The sequence below is a fragment of the Myotis yumanensis genome, unplaced genomic scaffold (assembly GCF_028538775.1).
Source record: "Myotis yumanensis isolate MYYU_CA2020_CCGP unplaced genomic scaffold, mMyoYum1.0.hap1 SCAF_8, whole genome shotgun sequence".
Classification (NCBI taxonomy): domain Eukaryota; kingdom Metazoa; phylum Chordata; class Mammalia; order Chiroptera; family Vespertilionidae; genus Myotis; species Myotis yumanensis.
The window spans coordinates 12632297-12659307 of NW_027223759.1; the positions used below are offsets into that span (position 1 = coordinate 12632297).

A 27011-nucleotide genomic window follows, 5' to 3' on the forward strand; every position below is an offset into this window, starting at 1 on the left:
TTCTTCCTAATAAGGAGGATAAGGAAGCTAAATCTGATAGAAACGAAAGTACAAACAAGCAAGTTAATAAAATACCAAATTTCTACCCTAGTCTACTTAGTTCTGGCTCCAATATTATATATCTTCTTTTTAGATTTTTGTTACTTAAAGATATGTTTCCTTTCTTTATTGAATTTATTGGAATGACATTGGCTAATAAAATTATATAGGATTCAAGTGTACAATTCTATAATACATCATCTGTACATTGTATTGTGTGTTCACCACCCCAAATCAAATCTCCTTCCAACACCATTTATCCCGCTATACCCTCTTCTACCTTACCCCACCCCCTTTTTCCTCTGGTAATCACCACACTGTTGTCTGTGTCTGTGAGGTTTTCTGTGTATTTGTTGTTATTTTGCTTAATATGTTTACCTTTTCCACCCAACCATACAACCCTCCTCCCTTCTGACAGCTGTCAGTCTGTTCTCTGTATCTATGAGTCTGTGTCTGTTTTGTTTGTTAGTGTATTTTGTTCCTTAGATTCCACATATGAGTGAAATCATCTGGTACTTGTCTTTCTCTGATGGGCTTATTGAACTTAGCTTAATACTCTCCAGGTCCATGATGCTCTTACAAAGGGTAAGATTTCCTTCTTTTTCATGGCTTAGTAGTATTCCATTGTGAAAATGCACCACAGCTTTTTAATCCACTCATCTACTGACGGACATTTAGGCTGCTTCTAAAGCTTGGTTATTGTAAATAGCGCTGCTATGAACATAGGGGTGCATATATTCTTTTGAATTAGTGTTTATGGTTTCTTCAGATATATTACCACAAGTGGAATTGCTGGGTCATAAGGCAGGTCCTTGTTAATTTTTTTTTGAGGAAACTCCATACTGTTTTCCACAGTGGCTATACCAATCTGCAATCCCACCAGCAGTGCAAGAGGGTTCCCTTTTCTCCACATCCTCTCCAACACTTACTGTTTGTTGGTTCACTGATGATAGCAAAGTTGTTCAGGCACCCAGCAGCTAGACTTAGTGGCAAGGATATATTTCTTTTCTAAATTTTCTATAATAACTACTTTATGTTAAAGTGAGTAACCAAAAAGTCAAAGCAAAAAACAGAAATCAAATCACCAATTTTCCCATAATCTAAAGTGGGCCATCCTTAATGTTTTAGAGTATTTCTTCCAGTCTCGTTTGTGTCTATCACTGTATATAAAATTTGTGTGTAAATAGTGCTCATACATTATATACATATACAATACTTACATGCTTATATAAACTTTGGTATCTTGCATATTTACTACTGTGATCTTTTCCTGTGCCAATTAATCTTTTTTAAATCCTCACTTTTAGTGGTTACATAAAACATCGTTGTATAACTATACACTAATTTATGTAACCTTTCCTTAATGGTAGACATTTAGGGTATTTCAGAGTTTTCACCGTTATAAATTACTCTCTGACAAGTACCTTGGTGCATATATCTTGCTGTAAGCTTGGATTAGTTTCTTCTTAAGATTTCTAGAAGGTAAATGATGCATTAAGGGACTGAAGCTGAAACATATTGCCAACAATTTCCCAGAAAAATGGAAACCAAGAATGCTTCCCCCACAGTGTGGGAGAGAACGCTCTTCACCCCATACCTGGCAGCACTGACTGTTATCTTTCCTCCCTTTAGTTTTTGCTAATTTCGTGATGGAAAAAAATAGTGCCTTATCACTTCACTTTAAACTTCTTAGCTTCCTAGTAAGGTTAGATGTTCTTAAGGAAGCTCATGCTTGTTCCAAATTGCCATCAGAAGTTTTCATTTTGCCTCAGCCCTGTTCCATTACCAGCAGGAATAGTTATCTGAGTCAATCTATTTCCTCCCTCAAAAAAAAAAAAAAAAAAAAGAAGTCTATTGGGTTTATCAAGACGTATTTGGATGCAGGTTTTCATACCTATCTTGACACAAATGAAAGATTACACACCAGGCTCTTTTACACGCTGAACCAGGCCACATCTCTTTGGATCTTATTTTCATCGACTTACCCTTACCCCTAACAAAAACAGCGTCCCGTTTAAGAGGCAGTATTAGAAAAATAAGACCCTCAGAGCGGATAATGAAAGAAATGTCACGCCAGGGTCTGGGCATTGCTATGACAACCCCGGCTCCATCCATCACCACTCCCGTCAGCCTGTGCTGCAGAGGAAACCCCTTTGCAATGTCTAATCTGAGAATTTTAATATTAAATATATATTTGACATTGAAGGCTCCCACCTTATTTGCTATTGTCAGGCGTAGTTGATAGACAGCTAAGTCAGTCTCTCTTTATAGTCCATTTCTGAGATGAAACTATAAATCCTGAAGCCGGGCTTCATCATTGCAGAGAGAAAAGCTTTGCCAGCCTATTGTTGAAATATCACATTTTGTAGGATTTATGAGGTCCAGACTCCGGAAGATCATTTGCCAAGCACTTAAAGCTGGTTTTGCTGCCCTTTGCTTTTCTTCCCCCTTGCAAACACACATGGGGGGTTGGGGAGATCCATTAGAAAAGAAAAAGTAGGAAGAACTTGCTTGATTTGATACAAATGTCAGCCTGAGAAAGAAAAAGTCCTGGGCATTTACTGTGCGAAGCCCCGACCGACCACACAAGGCTGTTCCGCGGTGACAGGCATACCGCTTGCTTCTGCAAATAAGGGGCATCATGTTTGTGTTGATATTAAATGAACGCCCCGGATTCAGAGCCGCACGGTGAATTGATGTGTATACCACGAATCCTCTCTAATCTGCTTTCAGCATTTGTTTTGCAGCTCCGTGATAGGACGGGCTCTGTGACTGGGTCATATTCCATTTAGCTTGTTTTATTGCTGTTAATTTTACACAGGAAAATAGATGCTCTGAAACTTGTAATCACAGTGGCTGTCAAGTGGGCTCGGAGGAAGAAAACCACCAGACGGTGTCCGATTTATTAAGCGCCCTCCACGTACAAAATTAATGCGGCTCTTTGTCTGGGAGAGTTCAGTGTCCACACGCTGGATTTCTCCTAATGGACAAGCGGCGGCGGGAACAATCGGCAATTAGCTATCTCTTTAGCCAGACCACGCGTCGTTGGAACGCATGTCGGGCGAGGCACCGGTGCACCGAGGCAGACCTCCAATTTGTTCATTTTGACTGCAAGTGACTTAATTTAACATTTTTCTAACAAATGCATTAGGTAGAATGGTGACGTTTCCTTTAACATATTTTTTTTTCTTAGAAGAATCACCAGTGGAAACCATGTTAAGTAGGCTTCTCGCTCCATTTGTTTTTGATCACGACCCTAAATCCATGAATTTCTGAGTTGCCCGTAACTCTTCTAAGCACTGAACTACAGCAGTGCGTGTGCAGTGGAAGTTCTGATGCCACAGCTACTGGGCCTCTGTCTGGTTTGAAAACGTTTTATCTGGCCCGGCCAGCATGGCTCAGTGGTTGAGCGTTGACCTATGATTTAGGAGGCCACTGCTCGATTCCCGTGTGTCCGGGGTTGTGGGCTTGAATTTTAATATTAAATATATATTTGAATCCCAGTGTGGGGCATGCAGGAGGCAGCCAATCAATGATTCTTTCTCATCATTGATGTTTCTCTCTCTCTCTCTCTCTCTCTCTCTCTCTCCCTTCCACTCTGAAATCAACAAAAATATTTTTTCTAAAAAAAAAAAGAAAACGTTTTACCTGCACGGCATGGTTATTCCTGGGCTGGATCATCTGCCCAGGGTCTTTTTTTCTTTTTCTTTATTATGAATAAAATTTGCATTATCCTCTTATTGGAGGTAGAGTGTTCAAAAGACTTTGCAAGTAGAGTTTTGATTTGGAATCCCACATGCACCATTTTTACCTCCTTATAAGCCTTAGGCATCATTTATCAAACTTATTAGCGGGAAGGGTCAGCTCCTAATCATGCCCTTTGATTCATGTTCTTTTGTGGTTATAGCATTAACAGTTTTTTCCCTCAAAAATACAGACATTTTTCCCGTGTATGCCACTGGTGTAATGAAAACATCTGTCGCTTGTCCCTGGCAATAGGGTTTTCACTTTTCTTCTTATTTGTGGGCAGATTCCAAGTTGGTTATATGAAGATTCACTTCCAATGACAGTAACTGGATATCTGGTCCTTCATTTGTCAAATTGCAGGGTTCGAGCCTCACCATGAAGCCCTGATGTGGGACTTCGCCCTCAACTCTGCCGACATCTGCTTTTGCACTTTAGCTGCATTTCCCCCTTTATCCAACAAGGAATACCCTTCCAGTTATTACGTAATTAGTTATCTGAAATATTTTATGAGCGGATAAGCGCACCGACTCTGAGTCTGGCTTGTATATTTTTACAGCAACTCTGTGGCTATCCTCTTTGGTACAGAGGAGAGGGTGTGTATGGAAACATTACTCCTGAATTTTTTATGGGCTCACTCCCTTCGCCATTGCAGCCACTGTCTCCCACAAAATTTGAGTCATACCTCAACTGTATGCATCCTCTGTTACTGCTCGCGTGCCCCGGGGTGTGCAGAGGTGGAATATGTCTGAACGTCTCCAGTGAAGAAGCTGGAGGCGTTGGTTTTAACAAAAGCCATAAAGCAGCTACAGCTGAAAAGCATTCTAGAGGTAAACAGACTTCTTCCTTTGTTGTCCGACTCTTGCTCAGTAAAAGCACTTTGAAAAGCACATGATTTTAGACTCTTTCTTGCTCTGTGTAGGGAGGTCAGAGGAAGGAGTTCAGTTTTCATGGTCCCTAAGGTTGCAGCCTAGAGCACTGCACTGTGGGAAACAGTATCCACCTGTCACCTCCACTTACCGCCGTTCACCTAGGAGTGCGTTTGCCAGGAGCTGAGTGTTCGTGCAGCAGGTGGACAGGGAGACTATGTGCATGAGAAACGCTTTTGGTTTCTTTGAGGGAAATTTCCTAATTTCCTTCTTGAAACCTCACACAAAGGGCAGCTCTCTGTGCGGCAGGCGCTCAGTACATTCCTGCTGTCCATCCAAGGCTGCTCTTCAGCGCCAGGAATATCCCAGCCCAGGGCTGCGCTTGGAGGGGGATGTGGAGCAAGGAACCCCCATTCTACCGCACCCAACTCCCCACCCGGTCACCAAGGTTCTGCAACCTTCCTTCCTGGTATCAAACCTTGTCCACCAGCATTAAAGTCCCACACAGGTGAATGGGACTCTGCAGATGTTTGCAGAGTTTAGGATGAAGTCCTACATCAGGGCTTCATTTTATACAAATGGAGACAGATGTCTAGCACCATCTGTATGTTAATGGAGATCAAAGCCTTGGAGTAAAACTAAGGTTGGGTTTCTGGCATCAGCCTGGAGGCAATGGGTGGGTACTAAGGGCTTCCCAGTTACCCTGAGGCGGGTGGGGGAGACAACAACCCTACCCTATGTCCTTTTTCCTGGTCCCTAAGTCCCTTTGCTAGATCTAACCAGTTTCTTCTGAAAACATGAATTGGAGCATTTCTGAAAGGAGGTTGTTGGATTCTAAATGAACCTAGAGCATGATTCTCAACCTTTTTCATCTCGTGGCACACATAACTAATTACTAAAATTATGTGGCACACTGAAACATATATTTTTTTGCTGATTTGACAAAAAAAATTAGGTATAATTTTCATTCATTCACACTGGATGGTTGTTGTTGTGTTGGCTGTTGTCATTTTTTATTTGACAATCTAAGGCAAGCATGTCAAACTCAAAGGCTAACACGGGCCAAATGAACGAGGCATGCGGCCCATGAGCCGCGAGTTTGACGTGCTTGGGAAAAGAGGTCAGCGCCCCTGCCTAAATAGTCAGGTGTTACAGGTTTTAGAAATTCTTGCGGCACACCAGTTGAAAATGGCTGCCCCACAGCATTGGGTTGAATGGTTTCCGTGGTTTCCGAAATCTTCTGCTGGACCAACTTCAGAGGCACTGACTGCATCTCCTTTCTAACCTCACAGTCCGTTCTCTTTCTCCCAGAGCTGGACTTGACTTAACAACAAGGAGATGTTTTGATTTTACCAGACATGGAACATAATATTTCCATCTGCAGTCCTTTCAGCCCTGCTCAAGATTTCAGCTCCCTCGCCAGAGTGCTAGAAAGTGATATGCTTATTAGAAAACTTTGTTAATCAGAGTAGAGTGCTATTTGGCAGTTCGATTCTAATGAGGATGAGGAGCTAAATTTAATTTGAAGCTAAAGGTCAGCAAATGGTGGCAGCCTACCTTCTCTGAAGTGTTAGCTCAGTTTCCAGACGGTTTCACCTGGAAGCGTGCATACTATATTTAGTATGAAATAGCATAGAAAAGGTTTCTAATAACACCATTTCAGCACACATCTATTCCGTGAACATCAATAAGCCAAGTGCTTCGCTGCTTGGCTAGACAATTCTTATGGGAGTGGATGGCACCAGGATGTTGCAGCAATTGCTGGCAGAAAACAGAAGCCCATGAAACCATGATGCAGTGGAGAAAGTGTCAAAAACATGTCGAAATGTCCTAAAGAGTGAGCTATCTGTGCAGTACCCAGGAATGGCAAAGTAGCTTGTACAAAACCATTAGGGATTTACTCAGAGTGTTTGGCTCATGAGCCAGGGAAGGAGAAATACAAAAAGGAAAGCATTCTCCAGGTGGCAGCAGCTTAAGGTATTGCCAAGTGGTTTGGCCCTATACCCTCGCCCATAAATACCCCCTATGCCCATGCACAGACCCTTCCTCACCCTTACAGGGCACCACTGTTTCCTCCCTTTTCCTTCCCACTTCTCATTGCACACTTCCTTAAATCACTTTCCTGTTTTGAACTCCCACAAAAATGTGTTTATTGAATACATCCTAGGTGAGGGCAGTGGACCACGTTCTACAGAAGATACAATGAACTCCTCATATCGCTTAGCTACTGGTGGCTGGGGATTAAACAGAGATTTAAACTGTACAGAACATGTGAGTGGCGGAAGAGGAAAGTAAGGGCCATAATGAAAGTACAAAGCACCATGTGGATCCTAAAGCAGGAAGGACTGTTTTCTGCCAGGAAAGGTTCATGGAACAGCCTGCGCTTGGAACAAAATGCTTCTGAACTCCTCTGTTCCTCTCCATCTTCATGGCCACCTCCAGGCCCAGTCTACTTTCAGTTCTCACTTGCTCTCCTGCGACAACCTCTGTCTCTTTTCTCCAGAAAAGTTGGAGTTGTCTTCTAGTTAAATCAGATCATGTTTCCTCCTGGCTTGAAGTCTTCTAACATCATCTCATTTCACCTGGAGTAAAATCCAAAGATCCTACCAGGTCCTACAAAGCATGTGGGATCTCAGTGTTGCCTGTCTGCTTAACCTCATCACTTGCCACTTCGTCCACGACCATTTAGCTCCAGCCACACCATTTTCTTCCTGTTCCTTTAGCTCAGCCCACTCATTCCCTCCTTAGGGCTTTGGCTTTAAATATTTTCTCTTTCTCTAAAATGCTCTTCATAAAGATGCTTCTGGATGGTTTCTTCTTATATTTTAGACTTGAGCTTACATAAAAGAGAGAGGCCTTTCTTGACTGCCCAACCTAAAGTAGCTACCCAGTCACTATTTTATCGCCACGTTATATTTTAAGGTTCTGGTGGCACTTACCATTGCTTAACATCTTTTTCCATTGGTTTGTGTATTGTCTCACTCACCCACTAGAACATAAGGCCACAAGGTTGTGTGTCTTATACTCCCCCTCAATTCTCAGGAACAGTTCTAGTGAATAGTAGTTGCTCAGCAAATACTTGCTGAATGACTCTAAGAGCAGCTGTGGGTCGCGACCCCTTTGGCGGTCGAACGACCCTTTCACAGGGGTCACCTAAGACCATCCTGCATATCAGATATTTACATTACGATTCATAACAGTAGCAACATTACAGTTATGAAGTAGCAACGAAAATAATTTTATGGTTGGGTCACAACATGAGGAACTGTATTTAAAGGGCCAGAAGGTTGAGAACCACTGCTCTAAGACTCTTGAAGGATTTCGCAGGTGGAGAGTCATTCCTTTAGGTATGTGCCAGGCACTGACACTAGAAAGACAGCTGTGAACAGGACACAGAAGGTCCCTGCTCTCACCCATATTCTATTCTTATGGAGGTGGGCAGATGGAGATAAGTGAACCAATAATTAAGATGTGTTCATGGAGTGATCCGTGCTACAAAGGAAACAAGCAGTCTGACTGGACCGGGCATGACTTGAAGGGAATTCAGATGAGGTGGCTAGAGAAGGGAGAGCGTGCCTGGAAACACTTGCTCCTGGAGCTGTGTCAAGCTTGGGTTGTCCAATGACCCAGGGAAAAACAAGAAAGAAGCTGCTAAGCACAATAGAGAATAGTTCGTGATGTGGCGGAGAGGGAAGCAGGGGCCAATGCTGTGAACACAGACCATAGGAAGTGTGGACAGTGGCTTGAGAATTTATCTGCATGTAATAACAAGGCAGTGGATGTGCTTAAAGATTGATGACATCTTAATTATATTGTTTAAAAATAAGAGGAAAGAATTACAGGTAGAAGAGACAGGGTGGACAAGGGCTTGGAGGAGGGGGTGTGAATGAAAGCTGAGGGTAAGTTCAGGGAGACCATAAGTGGGGTTGGGAGTGGAGGCCCTGGGAAGGGACAGAGAGGATTTTAGAACAGGAGAATTCTGTGAGCAGAGCTTTGGCTAACCTGGCCATGAATTAGAATGGAGTTGGGGTGGAAAGACTAGTTGCCAAACTGTTCCTATGATCTGTGCAATGAGTATATGAACTAGACTCATGGAAGAGGAATACATTGGAGGGCACATTGCTAAAGGCAATTAATTACAATCGACTGTATGTAGAACATATGAGGGAAGGCAACAGTAGCATAAAATAAGATAATATTGACAATAGTAGCAGCTTGTTTATTGAATCTTACCTTGTGCCAGGCACTTTTCTACCTACTTTAAATTTAATAGCTCATTTAATCCTCAAAACAACCCTCTGGGGTCTTACTCTGTTACCCCCATTTTGTAGGTAGAGAGGTTGCATAGCTTCCCCAAGGCAGGGAAGAGGGAGGTGATAGCACCAGGGTTTGACCCCAGATAGTCTGGCTCCAGAGTCTGTGCTCTGAATGCCAACCATTGTTTCAAGCCTGGATGAGTGGGGAGAAGTGATTAAAAAGCCAGGAAGATAGCAGGGAAGGTAGCTTTTAGGGGAGAGGGGAGCAGATGGTTTGTGGATAAGTCAAGTGTAAGATGTTGGTACATTTCAGGTGCAAACAAGAGCAAGGACTGGGCGTGGCCCCTGAGGCTTCCTCGAGGTGCCTGGTGGAGGTGGAGATCTCCGTGTAGACGGGCTGTGGTGAGGACTTGCCCTTTAGGAGGCCCTCAGGGATCATCTGTTGAACGGATGGACGAGTACATAAGTGAACATGACAAGGGATATGATCACCAAAGCCCTCGGAGTAAACAGCATCCCCAAGAGTGAACACACAGACAACAAGCAGTTAGAGAATCTTAGAGAAGGCCTTGCATGGAGAACAGTGGGAGGGACATTGAGGAAAACAGACAATGAAATTGGAAGCAGGAAGGAAACCAAGAGGAGAGATCTGCAGGGAAGTTGCTTTCGGTGTCCAGTCCTGCAGAGCGAGGGTTTGGGTGAGCCACAGAGACCAGGCCCAGCTGTGCTGAGGTGCAAACCAGATCGCCATCAGCTCGAAAGAGAGGATGGCAGATGGCAAAAGGAAGGCAACAGCGATTCTTTCAAAAGTTGGTAAAAAGGGGAAAAGAGAGAAAAAGAGGCCACAGCTTGACCTTAACCAAGTAGTAAGAGCTGCTGGACAGTCACAGTCCACAGAGATCCTTTTATTGCTCCTGAGGGAGGACTATGAGCAACAGTCTTCGGGCCTCAGCAAGGGGGTGTGAGTCTGTTCCTGTACTGATGCGGGTAGTGGGGGCCCATCTTCCTAACAGCAGGGTTACCTCAAGCTTTAGGCTCCACCTGAGTCAGGGCCATGCCCTGGCAGAAACTCTGCCATGGTGGGTATGTGGCCTAATAGCTCTTTGGATTAATTTGGTGACACCCCCCTTTAGAGCAAGGGTGGGGAGTGTATAACATCATTCACGGGCCATACAAAATGATCAACTTGAAAATTAGCCTGAGGTATTTGGTAAAACATTTCATTATCTCACCCCTAATGCCTTGGCAGGGCCAGACAAAATGATTTTGTGGGCCTTATGTGGCCCTTGGGCCAGACGTTCCCCACCCCTGATTTAGACGATGTTAGAAAGTACTGACATCATCACGCTGCTGATTTTATAGAGAAGCAAGACTTACTTCTCCACTGACAAGAATTTGTGGCACTCAGCAGCTGTTTGCAAAAAGAAAATAAAGCAACCTCTGCCCCCTTCTTCAGAATTCTCTGGACTTACATCTGTCTTCCCAGCTGTGAGCTGCTGAATTCCAGGGTGCAAAACCCAGGGAGACACATGGGAGGGCCATGCAACGAATAATGACATGCTGCTTAAATATCAATCTTGGTTTATTGTGTGTCCATGGGCACATGTCTTCAAATTCAAGTGGCTGCCTCTCTCTCCCTTTCAATGTCTGTCTATAAACTTTCATGGTATTAAGCCTATGTTTTAATAAATATTTTGTTTGCTGTATTCCCATTAATATTCATAGGGAATGGAGCACTTTGGGTTTTGCGATTTCTAATAAACATCGATGGTGTTACTAGTTTGTACTGAGCATTCAGTACGCTCCATCAAAATGGCAGCTCTAATTAGGTTCCTTGAATTAGCTAATGGATTTTGAGAAAGATCGCTTAGAAAGCTCTTACAGCTGTCCAAGATATCCCTGCCATGGCAGAAAGACAAAAGGCCCCTGGAAGCTACAGACTTCAGAGCTTTAGAAATGCAGCTGACAGTTAAAAAGATAAATTACATTCATATTTTTCTAGTGAAAGTCCTAATACTGAATTAATGTTATTCCTGTAGTGAGCATCCATTAAGAAGCTCATTTTATTATGAGGATGCATTTTGACCATTAGCTCTTTTCTTTGGCTCCTCCTCCCTCCCCACTCTCCTTTTTCTCCCTCCAATTCCCCAGATATTTTGGATCCAGTATTAAAAAGCTTCTTTGAAGAAGAGGGAAATCATTCCCTTCCCACCTTTTTTTGAGGGGAGGGGATAGATTATACATTTAGAAGTTTTCTTAGATATACAGTAAGCATTCAGTTCAAAAATGAAAAAGTAATATAGAAGGAAATAATTTTAGTGATTTAATTTAAGCTCTGTGGCTTATATTTTACATCGAACTTGGGAGGGGAAAAGGCTTCTAGCTAGTGAGCTTGTTTGCACTTGGATAGAAGATGATTTTGTGGGATAGAAACAATCTGAAAGACAACTTGGCACCTCATCCTTCCATCTTGATGTAGAAGGCACACGTAACGCAAGGCCATACAACGTGGTCTTCCTTCTTCCTTGCTAAGAACAAGTTTCTTTGACAAACGATGAACTGATGACATCTGAATGATTGTACTTAATATATCTGCAAATAGGGAGAAAAAAATAATATTTGTTAGTGGGAAGCACAGTAATTAAGTTCATGACAAAGCACAATCTTGAAACAAATAGTCACCCACAAGTCCCGTCTAGCTGGCCGTGTTCCTACTCATTAATTCTCTCTGTTCCACATAACACTGTGTTTCCCATTTATCCACTGAGAAAACGAATCCCTGTTACTTTTTAATCTGGAAAGCTGCATTTCTCTAGGAACACAGTCAATCCTTTAGGGGCAATGTTCCCTGGGTCATTAACTCTCAACCATCCAAATACTGTTTTTCCCCCTGTGAGTCCTCGTAGCTCCTCTGTTTTTCTATGTTCTGCCCGCCTTTTGGCCTGTGTTCTGCTCATTAGTATCTTAACCAAACCAGCGGCTGGGCCAGGAAAAGAATGTGAAACGGCAGTCCATTAATTGGGGGATTGTTTACAGCTCTAGGAAAACACTGGTTGGGGAATAAACCAAAGTTGTTGGTTTAAATGAGAGTTTTCCAAATCATCCATAGCGTCTATTTCTAGCGCTCTTCCAAACCTCCCATTCCTGCCTACAACTGAGAGAGCTCACGGAAACGCTGCTGCTAGGAAAGCTGTTGGAACCGGGGAAGAGAGAGGGAAGAACGTTGGCGCAACGTATAGCTTACAGATCGGGCAGCTGCTTTGCCTCAGGATGATGTAAACAAAGCAGAAAAGCATTGTTATATGAAGTGTCAAAAAACAGAGGCTCCGTTTCCTCAATCTTCCCCGCACGTGACTTTGCCATGGCGGATCAAAGGCACAATTGACATCATGTTTATTGAAAAAAACAGCAACTGTCACACTGTCGAGAGGCTACCGAAAGCTAGAGAAAGGCATGTGTTTTATTCATTTTCACGGGGGGTTATTTATAGAGTTCAATTGTCGACAGCAGAGAGCCTAATTCCCCTCTTCCACGATCGTCACCACCAACGTATTCGTTCGCTTCTCAGAGCACAGACAGCTACAAATTGCTCCCCGGCAGGTAGGCAGGCACGGCCTCCCCTCGCCTGGAGGGGCGATGGCTATTTATTAATTAAGGTTCTGTGACTGCTTTCGCTGAAAGTGCCAGTGACAATAAAAGTCTTTGTCAACCCATAATGGGTTGGTTTCATTTGCTTTGTTTTGTTTTTTTAACTTTTTGCCCTCCCATTTGGCAGCCTGTGCCCTGTTCCTAATGGGAAATTTATCACTGTATTAACGATGCGTCATGCTTCATCACCAGTTGATTTTACTGGTTAAACAAAGGCTCTGGCTATAGAAAATGTTCTGTTTCCAAGCTGAAGGGAAATCTCCGTGCCCCATTGCCTCGAACTGAAGTGACCCTCCAACCACAGCCTCCAACAAGTAGGGAGATGGAAATAGGAGGTGGCCTTGGCCAATGATATAGTCAACCTTGTCTCTTGAACTCTACATGCACTCAAGGAACCATTGAATAGCAACGCAAAGAAAATCCATAGAGGTTCATTTCATAGGGTACGGTGTGTGGGGTCAAAGGAAGTCAGGGTCTCCCAGGGTTATCCTGCCGCAAAGAAGAGCTCTCATGATAGTGCTGCCGTATTTGAAATCCTCCAGTGATCCCATATCATCGTCCTTTTGGGAAAGACTGGCACGTGGAGCTGTCCAAGCCCTACCAGCTTCATTCCCCACCCACTGCACTACTCCCGCGATACCTGCCATATCCTTCCATCTTTCCACTCTTTCCAGGTGTCCCTCCCACCTGAGCGTGCCCAGTCACCCTCCCTCTGCCTGCTCTCCTCTCTCCTCGAGGCCCTTCCCGGTCTCCTCAAGCCAACCAATCACCCTCCCCCTGACCCACTGCAGGACATCATGATACTCGTGATACTTCCTCATCGTCACTGCCGCACTGCACTGTAATTCTGCACTGTATCCACGGCCCTCGTGTGACTGTGAAATCTCTGAGGGTCCGGTTCTGGGTCTTAATCCCCTTTGTGCCATTAGGACCATAGATATGTAATGTTTAAGAATAAATAATAAATGTGCATATCTGAAAACGTTCAGAGGATTATTGGAAAATGTTTAAGAGAGCAGTTGATCTAAGTTTGGTACCAATCAATGTATTCGTTTCTGAGCTGTTCTGAAACTAAGCTGTTCTAGCATGCTCCTAGACAGGAGTTGTAGGAATGTGAACGTCTTTTCAAAACAACTGGAACACACTAGGAGGTGGTACTCCAAGCTGTCTCTATCCCGTAAATCCCTGGAGTCAGAAGGTCAGCGAGAGGTGACAGGGTATAGAGCTCATGTTACACCAGGCAAATGAGCGCTGTGGGATGTTCTTGGATTTGGCATCCTTTGGGACCTAAGTATATGTGAACATTTTAGGTGGCTCTTTGAATTGGCTAATTATTATAACCTTATTTAAAATGTCTAAAGCTCAGTATTCAGCATAAAGGTGTAAAAGGAATGAAAAGAATTGGGTAATATCAAAAATGTTCTTGATAGATTCTTAATTGCTTTTATGCTAATCATCTCAGAATACTTCATGTAGACTTCTATGCTTATGAGATAGTATGATTTAACACCATATATGTGATCATTAAGATCGGCCTCACAATCACATATCTGTGTGACCCATATGTCCCTTCTGGGTGTTTGGGTAGTTTATTATCATATATCCCTTTAATGTGTTGGTAAGGACTAGTTTACATATCTTAGGTATTTACAAGGCTTTGTCTCCAAACATTTAGTGTTGAGCTCCTAATCACAATTTTTAGCTTCTTTCAATTGAAAACTTTGTTCTTTTATATATTTTCTTCCTTTGTCACTTTTGTTATTTTCCCAAGGGAGGAAAAATAAGCCTTGTTATGTAATTAAGAGATTACTGTTTTAATCTACTGACATTTAGTTACCACAGTATACAATAGACTATCCTGACTGATATAATCCTCCAAATAAAAAAAATTTTTTTAAAAAGTATGCATGCACTAAATCATTTAGAATCTGCTTATTTTCCCTGAAAATTCTGTAGTCAATTAGGTCCTATTTTCCTACAGTCTAAAAGGAAAGGTCTAGGTGGCAGCTTGGGAATCAGTGGCCTTTGATGGCATTCTGAGATCCTCTGGGAGAAGATGAGCTTCTCTCTTCTTTCCTCTGAGGAAGAGGGAATTTTATGGAAATTCCCAAGGTTTTCTGGACTGCTGCCACGAAGGCCTATTTTTCCCAGAATAGACTCTGAAAGTTTAATTCCCATCTAAATGTCAGATATGTATTTCTAAACCTCAAGCTGTGTTTAACTTAAGCCTAGAAGATAATTTCATCTTGCAAGGCCTACACTTATTGGTGAGAATTTCTTTGACAAGTCTGTGTGTGTGTGTGTATGTGTGTGTGTGTGTGTTGTAATAGAAGTTTATTTCTCCTTAAACTATATTTTGTTCAGCTCAACAATGCGAATAAGAGTTAAAGGTTTTACAGGTTTCTTCCATTTACCTTTTTATCAGTATTTTGCTAATTTTATTTTGGACCATAAAGCTCTTTGAAAAACCTTATGTTTCATGTAGAGTCATGTCTTAAGGTTAGTTTCTAAAGTCATTAGGTGAGACAAAAATTGTGTATAGTCGGAATAGACCTTGGAAAACACTTAAGGTGAAGGATGTTTTGGACCCTACCTGGCCTCTCACTAAATCCACCCCACACTGTGTCCTTGAGCACCATGTCAGGTGGCTGTTCCCTGGTGGAGGAGTTGGCTTGCATGCAAGGGCCATGTTGTGCAAGGAATGCATATCTTGAAACATTGGAATTGAGTTCAACACAATGTCAAGGTTACATTATGAGAGGTGCTTAGGAACTGACACCAACCCAGGGAAACCAATGCGCTCATGTCCAGGGCCATGTGCCCATTACATGGACTGGCCGGTGGGAACACTAACACAACTTAAACTGCCGCACCCCCCCCCCCCCACACACACACACACAGATCCCCATTTTTCACTACACTCAAATATTTGGTGCATCAGTTAAACAGTTGGGATGCAATGTCACTATATTTCAACCATGTAAGAACAGCTGTAACTATATGAATTATAATTGAGAGCATGGTTTGTTTACCATCTTTAATGAAAGACACAGTGAGTGCACAGTTCCAAATTGATCCAAATCTATTTTTCTTTGCATCTATGTATGTTTGTTTTTCAAAGATGTAGAGTAGAAATGAAGGGCTAATTTTGCAACCATCCAGTGTAAACATTTCAACTAGATTTTTTAGCAACGAAAGTTACCACATGAAACTCTTGATAAATTCTTTCTGTGACTTCCATATACTTTGTGTTGTTAATAAAATTGGCAAAATGTCTCGAGACAATATGTATCCTATGTTTATACATAACTCTAAATGTGTCCAGTATTTGTGTAAATTATTTAAGACTCAAGAATACTGTGCTGTGTTGGAGGAAATATATTAGAATACTATTCAAAATATGAATAACTCACCTGCATATTTTATGACTAATGGCAAAACTGGCTTCTGAAATTTGGACACAGCCAGGAGGTCATTGTGCAGTATCAGAACAATGAAATTATGCATTTCTGGCTTATAATAGCGAGTTGAAGCTGTTGTGTGTTGTTGAATTGTGAAAACACTGTCAATATCACTCCAAAGAAATTCTGCCTTTGCTGGAAACGGAGACAGAGAAGCAGGATGTTCTGATTAGAGGTGATCTGCTTAGAGATTGGCCTCGCTTTGTCTCAAGTGATAAAGAGCAAAGGTAGAGCAATGCCTTTTAACAGAGGAGGAGATGACATTGATCTGGGGAGATTCACAGTCACAACAATCAATCACATGGGAGAAAGTTGTCCTTCATGCATCAATGAGATTGCTTTCAACGATAAATGGCAGCGTGGTTCGTAGTGTGAGTAGAAATGCTTGCCATTATGCAATCGAAAGTGCCAGGGAAGGGGCCTTTATATCCACTAAGGCTTGATTCACTGGGGGTCAAGGTCCAGTCCAGGGTTAAGGTTTCCAGGAAAAATCTGCAAGCTGTAGGAGTCAAAGTTGAATTCACCGAGTTAGGGATGGAGAAAACAAAACAAAGATCTCCAAGAGAGCAGAGGCTGAAAGCAGGCAACATGTTGAGAAAGACGAAAGGTCAAGACTCAGGTTGCCATGGCAAAGCCAGGCACCCAGGTAAGCCAAGTCACGCTGTGGGTTGTAGCTGCTAGGTCAGCATGCCCCAGGCAGCACCAGGATGGCCCGGAGGAAAAACTGTATTCAGGATTACAGGCTGAGCGAATGCATCATTGTGCTTTGTGGTTTCTCTTCTTCTTCTAACCCTACTTGCATATCAATCTCTCTGCACAGGTTTTTTCCAACTTCCCCACATGATCCTGACATAGGAAGTGATTTGTTGAATTCTTAGTAATTTATACAAAAACAACTTTTCAAAGTTACATATTAGCATAGAGCACTGTTTTTTTTCTCCTATTCTGCCACCAGTTTTTTTCTTATGTGACATTAAATATTCTCTTTAAACTGCTAAGCATTGTTCCTTCACCTTCTAAGAAGTAGAGGTCAGAGATAATTGACAAATGTATCCCCGGAAATAACGGCAGAGTCTAGATGTGGACAGTTTGTTTTGTCTGTTAATAATATGCTTCTCTCTTTCTCTAAACTCATTACTCTTGATTGAGGAATTTTTAGGCAGTCATAGTAAGCAAGCAAAGGGCTCTTCATTTCAATGAATTATTTAATCAACAAGATAACTTAAATCTGATAGACATTAAATGTCCATATGAGGAAAGGCATATTCTTATTCTTTGGGGAAACATTTTAGCAAAAAATAATTTAAAGTGATAAATAGTGATGATGAATTTGGGAAGAAATTAGAAAAAAATTCCCAGATGTGATTCATGGGTCCTCAGTTGTGGGTCCCAAAATGTCACTGGATGGACTAAGCCATGAAAAATCTTACTTGTCAATGTACCTTTCAAAACATAAGTATTCTTTATAAGAAATTGGGAGCAGGAGAAGATAGGGAATTTACATAATCATAATATTTACTGAATATTTTTACACTGGATAATTTTTAGAGCTTTTCAGGACTAAAGTATCACTTGAAGAATTCTATAGAATTAGGCCCCATTAAAAGTCATTGTTTATTATTTAAGCTCCTTTCGTGTATATGGGCCACTATATAAATGCATTTTTGCTATGAAAGGCAAATCTGTAGAGTATTAATGTAAGTGCTTTTGGGCTATAGTTTCTGTAAATCTTCAAAAGCCTTTTGAATTAATGAGCCTGAATGCATTTATAAGAATCTCTAGGGACTTTTATTTGACAGGGATCTTTAGCACCAACAGAAAATAAGTAACAGTTGTGTCCATGACTGTCTGTCTTCAACAGAATAGTCTTTTCCAGAAACTAGTTTAAAGTAAAATTGGTCAAATAAGGTTGAATATAGATTTTATTTTAGATTATATTTCATTTGTGTTATCGGGAGTGCTAGTGACCCAGAACACAGGTACTTTGAGAAGTCTGTTCCCACTTTTTAAAAAAACGCCCTGTTTTCTAAGGCAACAATGGTACTACTAAAATTGAAGTTTATAACAATGATAATTTTTAGGTCCTTGAATGCAAAAAACAAACAAACAAACAAACAAAAAACAACAACCCGGGGGGTGGGGGGGAGAAACAGGAAAACATTGGCATCCTGGCATTCTTAAAAGGCTACAAAAATGTTTTTCTTCACCCCATATCTTGCAAGAAGCTTAACCCTTTTAAAGAAAACCTTTAAAATCCCACCCTTTTATGTACAGAAAGGTTGACACCATATTTATATAATTAAACATTTAGTGATAAACCTCAAAATAACATTTTACAGCAACTTCATACAAAATTAAAGAGTCTATGCAACCCCAAACTTACAAATACTCCCTGTTCTGATAACTGTTGGCATGTACTCATCTAATTCACATCGTTTTGTTCAGTGACTTCGTAAGGATTGCCACATCCAGGGAGGAATACTCCTGTGAAGGCTCCATTTTACAAAGACTATTTCTTAATCATATCCTTTCTGGACCCCAGGCTGGAACTTGCAAATGAGGGCTGTCCTCACCAAAGGCACACACCTCTGCAGACGCAGAGCTGCAGGTCTGAAAACAGCACGGCTCGTTGGAATTAACCACGTGCCATTTAATCACAGTTAGTGTGCACGTCTTTACATACATGCCCACTAAGGCATACACACAAAATCACCCCAAGTTAATTCCCAAGCCCAACAGTGGTTCATTGTCGGTGATCAGCTCCCCCTTATTCAGTCAGGGTGAACTTTCCCGGGAGCGGCCTTGGCTGCCAGTCTGTCCTGGTCCCCATCCAGCACTTCTCTCTCTTTCATGTGGGATCTTTGTCCCATGTGGATTCTCTTTCACACCCCATTCAGTTTTATACCCATTTTCCACATAAGCCTGTTAGAGATGTAATATTAATTATCCAGAACTCTCTGTCTGCAGTTGCTCCAACATCATTCTTGAGTGAATATGGACTTTGTTGCATGTCTTTCTATTGCTTTAGCTACTTTTACTTCTATTTTTATGGCACAGATCTGTGCAGATAAAAGTATATCAGAAGGTAGGGCTATAAATGTGCTCTGCTAAGTTCCCTCTGCCTGGACGCGCCTGTGGTCTGCTGCTAGAAATGCCTGCTGCGTTTTAGTGCCTTTCTGGCGAGGCAACATGATCTGGTAGAAGTGACTCAGGGTTTGCAGTCACCCAACCCCTGGCCCACCGCTCAGCAATCGTGCTGCTCAACTTCTCTGAGCCTCGTGTGCTCACCTGTGAAATGTCAGTAACAGCGTCATCCTCACAACTTTGATGGAGAATTAAGTGAGATGAAGTATGTAAACCATAAGTATTAAACTTAGGGCGTTACAGGAACTTAATAAATATTGCTTTCCCTTTTCCAGCCTGCAGCAGTAATGGGAGGAGACTTTGGCAAGCCCAAATGAACACTCATCTTAAAGTGAACTTCAATTGAGTTCATTATGAACTGGGAAGAATGAGATTAGATTTTGAAGGAGCAGATGATGCCTCACTGTGATATTCATTGCATATGGGCACATATTACTCTAGGTCAGTGGTCGGCAAACTCATTAGTCAACAGAGCAATGATCGAAATTTCTTTTAAGAGCCAAATTCTTTAAATTTAAACTATATAGGTAGGTACATTGTTATTAACTTAATTAGGGCACTCCTAAGGCTTAGGAAGAGCCACACTTAAGGGGCCAAAGAGCCACATGTGGCTTGCGAGCTGCAGTTTGCCGACCACAGCTCTAGGTGGCTATGAAGAAAAAGATATGGCTAATATTTTTATTGATTTCAGAGAGGAAAAGAGAGAAAGAGGGATAGAAACATCAGTGATGAAAGAGAATCACTGATCAGTTGCCTCCTGCATGCCCCACCCTGGGGATCGAGCCAGTAACCCGGGCATGTGCCCTGACTGGGAATCCAACCATAACCTCCTGTTTCATTGCTCAAAACTCAACCACTGAGCAACACCAGCCTGGCTACATGTCTGCCTTTAAAGATACTGGTATAGCCAGTATAATTTATAAGAAATCACTACAATTTAAATCTGTTTTGTTACACTGTTTAAATTCATTTTACATAAAATTTCAGCACATTGAAAGTATAGGAGTGGCCTGATCACCTTCATAGAAATAAAGCTATAATATGAACCTTTCTTTTTTATAAAATGGCTAACTTTATCCAGTGAACAATTAATACAGAAAGGCAAATTTTCTATCTAGCAGCGTGGAGATGGGGTTATAACCTGATGTTATATGGTTGCAAGAGTATTTGAGTTCCATCATAATCTGACATCACTTCTGAAGCTATTAGGCAAAATATTTCCTAGAATCACTACTGCTAAGTCCCATAAAGCCAGAAAAATAAACAGATAACATGGAATAAAGGAAGGAAAGTAGGAGTCCTCAGAAAGTAAGTTCTTAAGGCTAGGGTTAACTTTCATTCTGGGTTAGTATGTGGCTTGTGGACCCAGTCTCTAATATATCTATAATAATAAAAGCATAATATGCTCTTTAGACCAGATGTACTTCTGGACGACCTTCCGGACGAAGCCGGGGCTACGAGGGAAGCATGGGTCCTGGGCACCTGTTGGCGGCCAGAGAGAAGCCTGGGTCCCAGTTGCCAGAGGGGAGCTGGTGCCAGCAGCCGGGGGACGGAGGGCCTACTCTTGCACAAATTCTGTGCATTAGGCCAGTAGTAGATAAGATAAAGGAAAAGACCCAGGTTGGAGATAATACACATTGGTGGGAAGACTAGTTTTTGAAGTCAGACAGACCTTGGTCATCATTTATTAGCCATGATTCCTCATCTCTGTTGAGCAGAACAATAAAACCTACCTTTTGCCCGTCTGGCATGGCTCAGTGGTTGAGCAGCAACCTATGAACCAGGAGGTCACAGTTTGATTCCCAGTTGTGGGCTCAATCCCCAGTGTGGGACATGCAGGAGACAGCCAATCAATGATTCTTTCCCATCATTGGCGTTTCTCTCTCTCTCTCTCTCTCTCTCTCTCTCTCTCCCTCTCCTTCTCCCTCTCCCTTTCTCTCTGAAATCAATAACAAAATTTTTAAAACACCTACCTTTCCATTTTATTTGATATATTGAGCTATTTACAGCACCTGTTACACAAGAATTGGAAATAAACTCAAGTGCCAGCTCTTGCAGATTGGTAGTTGCTTTCTGAAGTTCTCAGAAGGATCTTAAGATCATGTCTAGGGTCTCTGGGAAAGAATACTGTAATTTATTAGTGATGTCTGCTCTGGGCAGAAAATGGAGTAAATAAAAGTCTATATCAATATATTTACTATGTAAGTTTCTATCAATTATAACTATTATGATTATTGTTACTATTATGACAATGGTATTTTTATATTTATTTTCACATTTCTGCATCCTCAACACAAAATTGAATCAATTAACTGCTTTGGTAACAATAGCTGTGTATATCACTTTTATTGATGTGATGGTGAGCTTTTGTATATTATCTGCAGAGAAGAGCTAAAAAATGAACCCAAAATTTGCTGTTCCTAATTTTATTATATAAAACACCCACTTGAAAAAATATATGATACAGGTACTAACAGTAGAATGGGGGTTGGAGAGGAAAAGAAAAAGAAGAGACGATGTTGAGATGTAGTTCCAGGTTATGACAGGTGTGTACGATGTCCATATCTTCTTTAAAATATCCGGAGGGAGAAGGGACAGCTTGTCTTGCACTGAGATGGTCCATGACTTTCTAGGTTTTTTTTCCTATTTTTTTTCTCTGAGGCCAGATTTCTTTTCTGGGTAAATAGTCATGTTCCTGTCAACCATAAGAGATTTTCTGAATCCTAAACAGCTGATTTTGTATTCTTGCCCCAATCCCTCTCTTTGAGAACTGAAATCTGATTGAAGCCATATTTTAAAATTTATGTATTTATAGATATATAGAATAGTTTACAGTCTGAGTATGTTTTCTTTCTCCACCACAAATGTAGGAAAGTGGTGGGTTTTGTGTTTTTTAAAATGATGCCTTAATCAGTTTCTTTTTTTTTTCTTTATTACTGATGACTTCTTTCTGCTTGAATTCAGTGCTTCAGTTTCTCTGGGTAAACTAATAGATTATGTATGTGATGTTTGCACTGTGTTCACTAAACTTATCTGGTGAGTTTGACTGCGGCTCATGCTTTCACGTAATCAGCAGACACTGCACATTGGATACGGGTGTCATAGCTCCTCATACTGAGGAGTGAGGCAAGCTGTTCCAGAGAGCTTCCTGTAGTTTGGAAAAGCATATCAGGCCTTCCAACTTTTTTTCAAGTGCTCAAGAAAAACTTATATTAAAAAAAAAGAAAAGCATGGTATAGAAACAGAATTATTTGAAAGTTTTAAAATACGTATTGAAAAAATATAAAGGTATGTGATCTATAAAGGTTTGTCTTTTCTTAATCAAAGGCATCAGCTACTCAGTGTATAGGGTACGTAGAAAGCCTAGAACAAGATACTAACTTTGTAGAGAGGTTGGAAGATATCAACACGTGGTCCTGCTTTTAATTAACTTACAATCTAGTTTGGCAAGAATATTTTTCCTCCAAAAGATGTTTAATCATCATTTTCTTGTTATAGTTTACAAGTATAATTTTTAGGTGTTTTAACAAAATAGTAGGTGACCTCTTTCTATTGCTTTCAGAGGTCTTATTTTATATCTTAGTTAAACTTAAAACTCAACTGTAATATTGGGGGATGTTTGGGGCATGTAAAGCTCTTCACAATGGGGCCCCTACTTATCTTTCTCAGTCACACCTGTCTCTCTTTCCTGCTCCACCCATATGCTCTGTATACTGAAGCAGTGATTCTTACAGACTCATGAAATACGAGTATCATTATGGTTGTTGTTACAAATTGAGTTAAAATACTAAATTTTGCAAGGGATATGCTTTTGTCACTAAAGTACATTCAAAATGTCCCAGATCACCAACACACGCACTTTTCTTCTACTGTGCTTCCTCAATAAGTGAGGAAAGAGAGCATATGCCACCTGATATGTGCATGCGGCAGGACAAATGAAGCTGAGACCGCTGCTTGCCCCAAATAACTTACTTGCATTCCCCAAAGCAAGATGCTTTCTCATTTCTGTCCTTTACACTGCCCTTCCTCTGTCCAGAATTTCCTCATCTCCCCCAACTGTTGAGTACCTTGTCTAAGTTTACTAAGCAGTCTGCTTCCTCACTGTGCAGACTCTGTTATAGCACCTGTCACAGTGGGTTGTAGTCTTTATCACTATCTGTCCCCTAACTCCCAGACTGTGAGCTTTTTGCAGACAAGGACTGTGAATTGTCCATTTTTACTTTCCCAGATCTTAACTTAAGGTCTGACACAATAGGGCTCTCAGTTATACCTCAGATGAACCAAAGAAGTTGAACAACTGTGAGTTCTGCCTATCATTCCTTTCTTGTTTCCTAGCCCTGAATTGTATCTCATGATGTTGGTTCCATTGAAATGAGGGAGACAAATACTAGCTAAAATGGAGCCACTGGCTGACCAGTTTGGGGTTTAGTGGATGGGTCACTGGAGAATCTATAATTCCTGAGAGGAAGAAGTGGTAGAGAGAACCTTGGACTATTAAACAAGTGGATATGTTCTACTATCACCCACTTTCTCTTTTTCTTTTTTACTTTTTGGCATGGCTTACACATTGACATGTACATGTACCTCACCCGCTCACACTCTAAAAATGCATGAGTCTCATTGAATTGAACTGGCACATGCCAACTCTGTGTCACATCCAATCTTCAGGTCAAGCAACTGGTCTCAAATAGGCAATAGTTAGTTGAGAAAATGAGATACCCACATGAAAATGTAACCAAGTTGTGGGTGTGACTATAAGAAAAATGTGATGGCTCTTTTAATTGCTCTAAAGGTCAGGACCTTTTCTTACCTTCTCACTCAAAAGGCATTTACTAAGCTCAAGTCAGATGTTCTGACCCTTGAAGCTAAAGGTATGCATGTCAGGACTGGTTTTTGTTCATTGTTATTACTGATTTCACAGTTTTCCTAGCATATTTGACTGACATTATTGAATCTTCCAAATGCAGATGTCAACTTCTTTAACCAGAAGATCAAAAAGTGAGTTTCCAGGGTGACATGCACTGTGTGACTGTGTTTGTTTGTGTTCTGTAGTGGCTATCCCATGAGTGGAGGTGCTGATCGCATCCAGAAGTTGCGGAAGGAGTATTATCAGGCTCGGAGGGAAGGTTTCACATTATATGAGGACGACGAAGGAAGAGCAAGGCCATCTGATTATGACCTTCACTGGGTAAGCCCATGCCTAACTCCAATTATTGAATTTACTAGTATCTTTACTGAGATAGTTTAGAGCAGAAGAACATGGCCAAGGATGATCTAAATATATTGTTATATTTGGGTTACCCCAACCACAGCCATTCCATTCCTATTAGTCCACCAGACCCTCTCCCACAGAAATTGTTCACATAAATCAAACCACACTAATGCACAGTAGTTCATTTTAATTGCTCTCATATTTACTCCCTGTTGGACTTGTATACCAACTTGGAGGGAAGCAGATGTTTGCTGTTTTAAAGGGGACAAGGAATCTTTGTCATCATCTACTGCACCCTGATCTTTGCCCTCCATCTTGGGTCTCAGACATCTGGGCAAACATCAATGGAACATGCAACATAAGTCATTAAGCCTTTGAAAAATGGGTATTAGAGTACATTTCAGAAGGGTTGTCTTCAGAGATATCAATTGTTTGTACATCACACCTGAACAATTCAGATTTTGCTGATCTTACCAGACTCCAAGATCATTTTATTTGAGGCAAGGGCAATTTTTGTATTAGAGGATTCTCTTTACCAATCCTTCAGCATTTGGGAACAGAAAAGAATATTTTGACCTCTAGAGAGGTAAACTTTGTGTTTGTTATTTTCAGGATAGTGATTCATTCTCCTATCATTTTCAAGAAGGCAAAGCTGTACTTACAAAATACATTTGACTCTTGAGCATCCACAAAAATGCCTAAGAGGAGGGTGCTTAGAGTTTGATTAAAAGTACATGTTGCCCTGGCCAGTGTGACTCAGTTGGTTGGGCATGATCCAGTGCACCGATTCGACTCAATTCCCAATCAGGGCACATGCCCAGGTTGGGGCCTCAATCCCCGGTATTGGCATGCAGGAGGCAGCCATTCAATGTTTCACTCTCACATTGATGTTTTTCTCTCTCTTGCTCTCTCCCTCTCCCTTCATCTCTCTCTAAAAATCAAATTTTTTAAAAGGTATATGTCACATACTTAAAATAGTGCCAGAGACTGGGTTTTGGTGTTCAATAAACATTAGCGCTCATTGTTGCCATCATTGCTGGAGCAGAGCTGTGTGTGGTAATAGTGACGGCCTCTTCGTGAGTCAGCTCTCACTCACCCTCTTTGATGACCACTGCCTTCTGCTACAGTTCTTAGAGCTTTCTTGAGAACCATATAAAGAACTCTCTTATTCCTGGTGGCCACTAAAGACACCAGCTCTTTTGAAGGGCAAACCTGTTTTTGAAAAGTGTTCTGATGTTCACACTCCTATTTATGCTCACAAGGTCAGGGTTGGAAGAGCAGAGTCTGGTGACTGAGCTGATTGCCTCTGGTGTTCACTTCAGTGCTGTGGCTTCCTGTGTGCGGCCCTCAGCACGTTCCCACTGCTGTTTAAGAGCCTGTCAGAGCATTCAGCACTGTTGTGCAGAGCATATAAAACTCCCAGCACCAGTAGGTTCTTCCACGTGCGATAGACTTTAAAAACACTCATCAGAAAGGCATAGTAAAGATTGGCAACCTTCTACCAAATGGCTCCCACCTCTTCCAGAGATAGGCATTTTGTGGCTATAGGTCAAAACAAACAGCTACTTATTGGCTTGATTACAGACATTTGAATTAAACAGAATGACATTAGCAGTGATGAGGCAACTGGTCACTGATATTCTCAGTAGCAGAAGAAAACAATTCTCCAGAATAACAATGGAGAGAACCGTTCATTATTTCTAACTTAATTGAGGTCGACTTACTGACTTTGATGAGAAGTTCTGCTCCCTCAATCAAACAAGCAAGCAATGAAATAAAGGGAAGTAGTTTCCCCAAAACCAAAAGGGAACACCATGCCCAATGCATTGAAAAGTCCTCCATCTCAAAACCACTATGAGCAACAGAACACAAGTAATTTTAGAGTAAGCAGTCCTGCTTTTTTTACCTGATTTTATTTTATCTCTTCATTAGAAACTGAAGGGATGAAAATACTTAACCTGCATGAGACTTAAAGTGTTCTCTGACCTTCACCAAACCTAATTTAGATATCTACACACTTAGGTCTTTCCTACCTTAATGATTCTATTTTTATGCCAAGTAAAAGTGTAAGTAGAAACACAAGCTAGTGAGTAAAGAAGTATCTCTATTTTAATTTGTGTTTCCCATGCTCAGATGTGTTGAGTGTTGCCAAAAAGTGCCTGATTTTATGCTTCCCAGACAATTGGGAGCAAGGGCTTCCCAAAGGGATGCTTGGTAAATGCTGTGTCATAAAACACGAGAGCTCTTTGTCATTGCCTGAGATACTCCAAACCAGGGATTAGCATCTCAGCGTCCTTTCCTGTTCTCTCCCCAAGCCAAGGAAAAACACTAGTATCTTTTGTCCAGCATAGGCCTGAGAAATCGCACTGTTGTCTTGCTACTTTTGGAGAGATCTAGGAAAGCAAGTTTAGAAAGTTAGCATTTCATTCCTATTAGTCCGCCAGACCCAACAAGGCAGCTTTTATGAATGAGACTGTGGCTCCTGAATCGTGCTGGTCTTCAGCATCACTTGTTAAAATCTGATCCACAGTCCACTCAGGGGAGGGGTGGGGCCCAGGTGCTTCTCTGGGTTGACCTCAAGATTTCTGACCCACAATTCTAAAATTATAGCATTAATTCCAGTCGATTCAGTAAGCAC

At 41.4% G+C, this 27011-nt stretch overlaps 1 protein-coding gene across 1 annotated transcript in view; it reads left to right on the top strand.

Annotated features, from left to right (window-relative positions):
- Nucleotides 1-27011, top strand: part of PARD3B (par-3 family cell polarity regulator beta) — a 907609-nt gene that overhangs the window by 782697 nt on the left and 97901 nt on the right. Inside the window, exon 21 of the mRNA XM_070421939.1 lies at nucleotides 24214-24349. Within this exon, the coding sequence (XP_070278040.1) occupies nucleotides 24214-24349 (136 nt within the window). The remainder of the gene's footprint in view (nucleotides 1-24213; nucleotides 24350-27011) is intronic.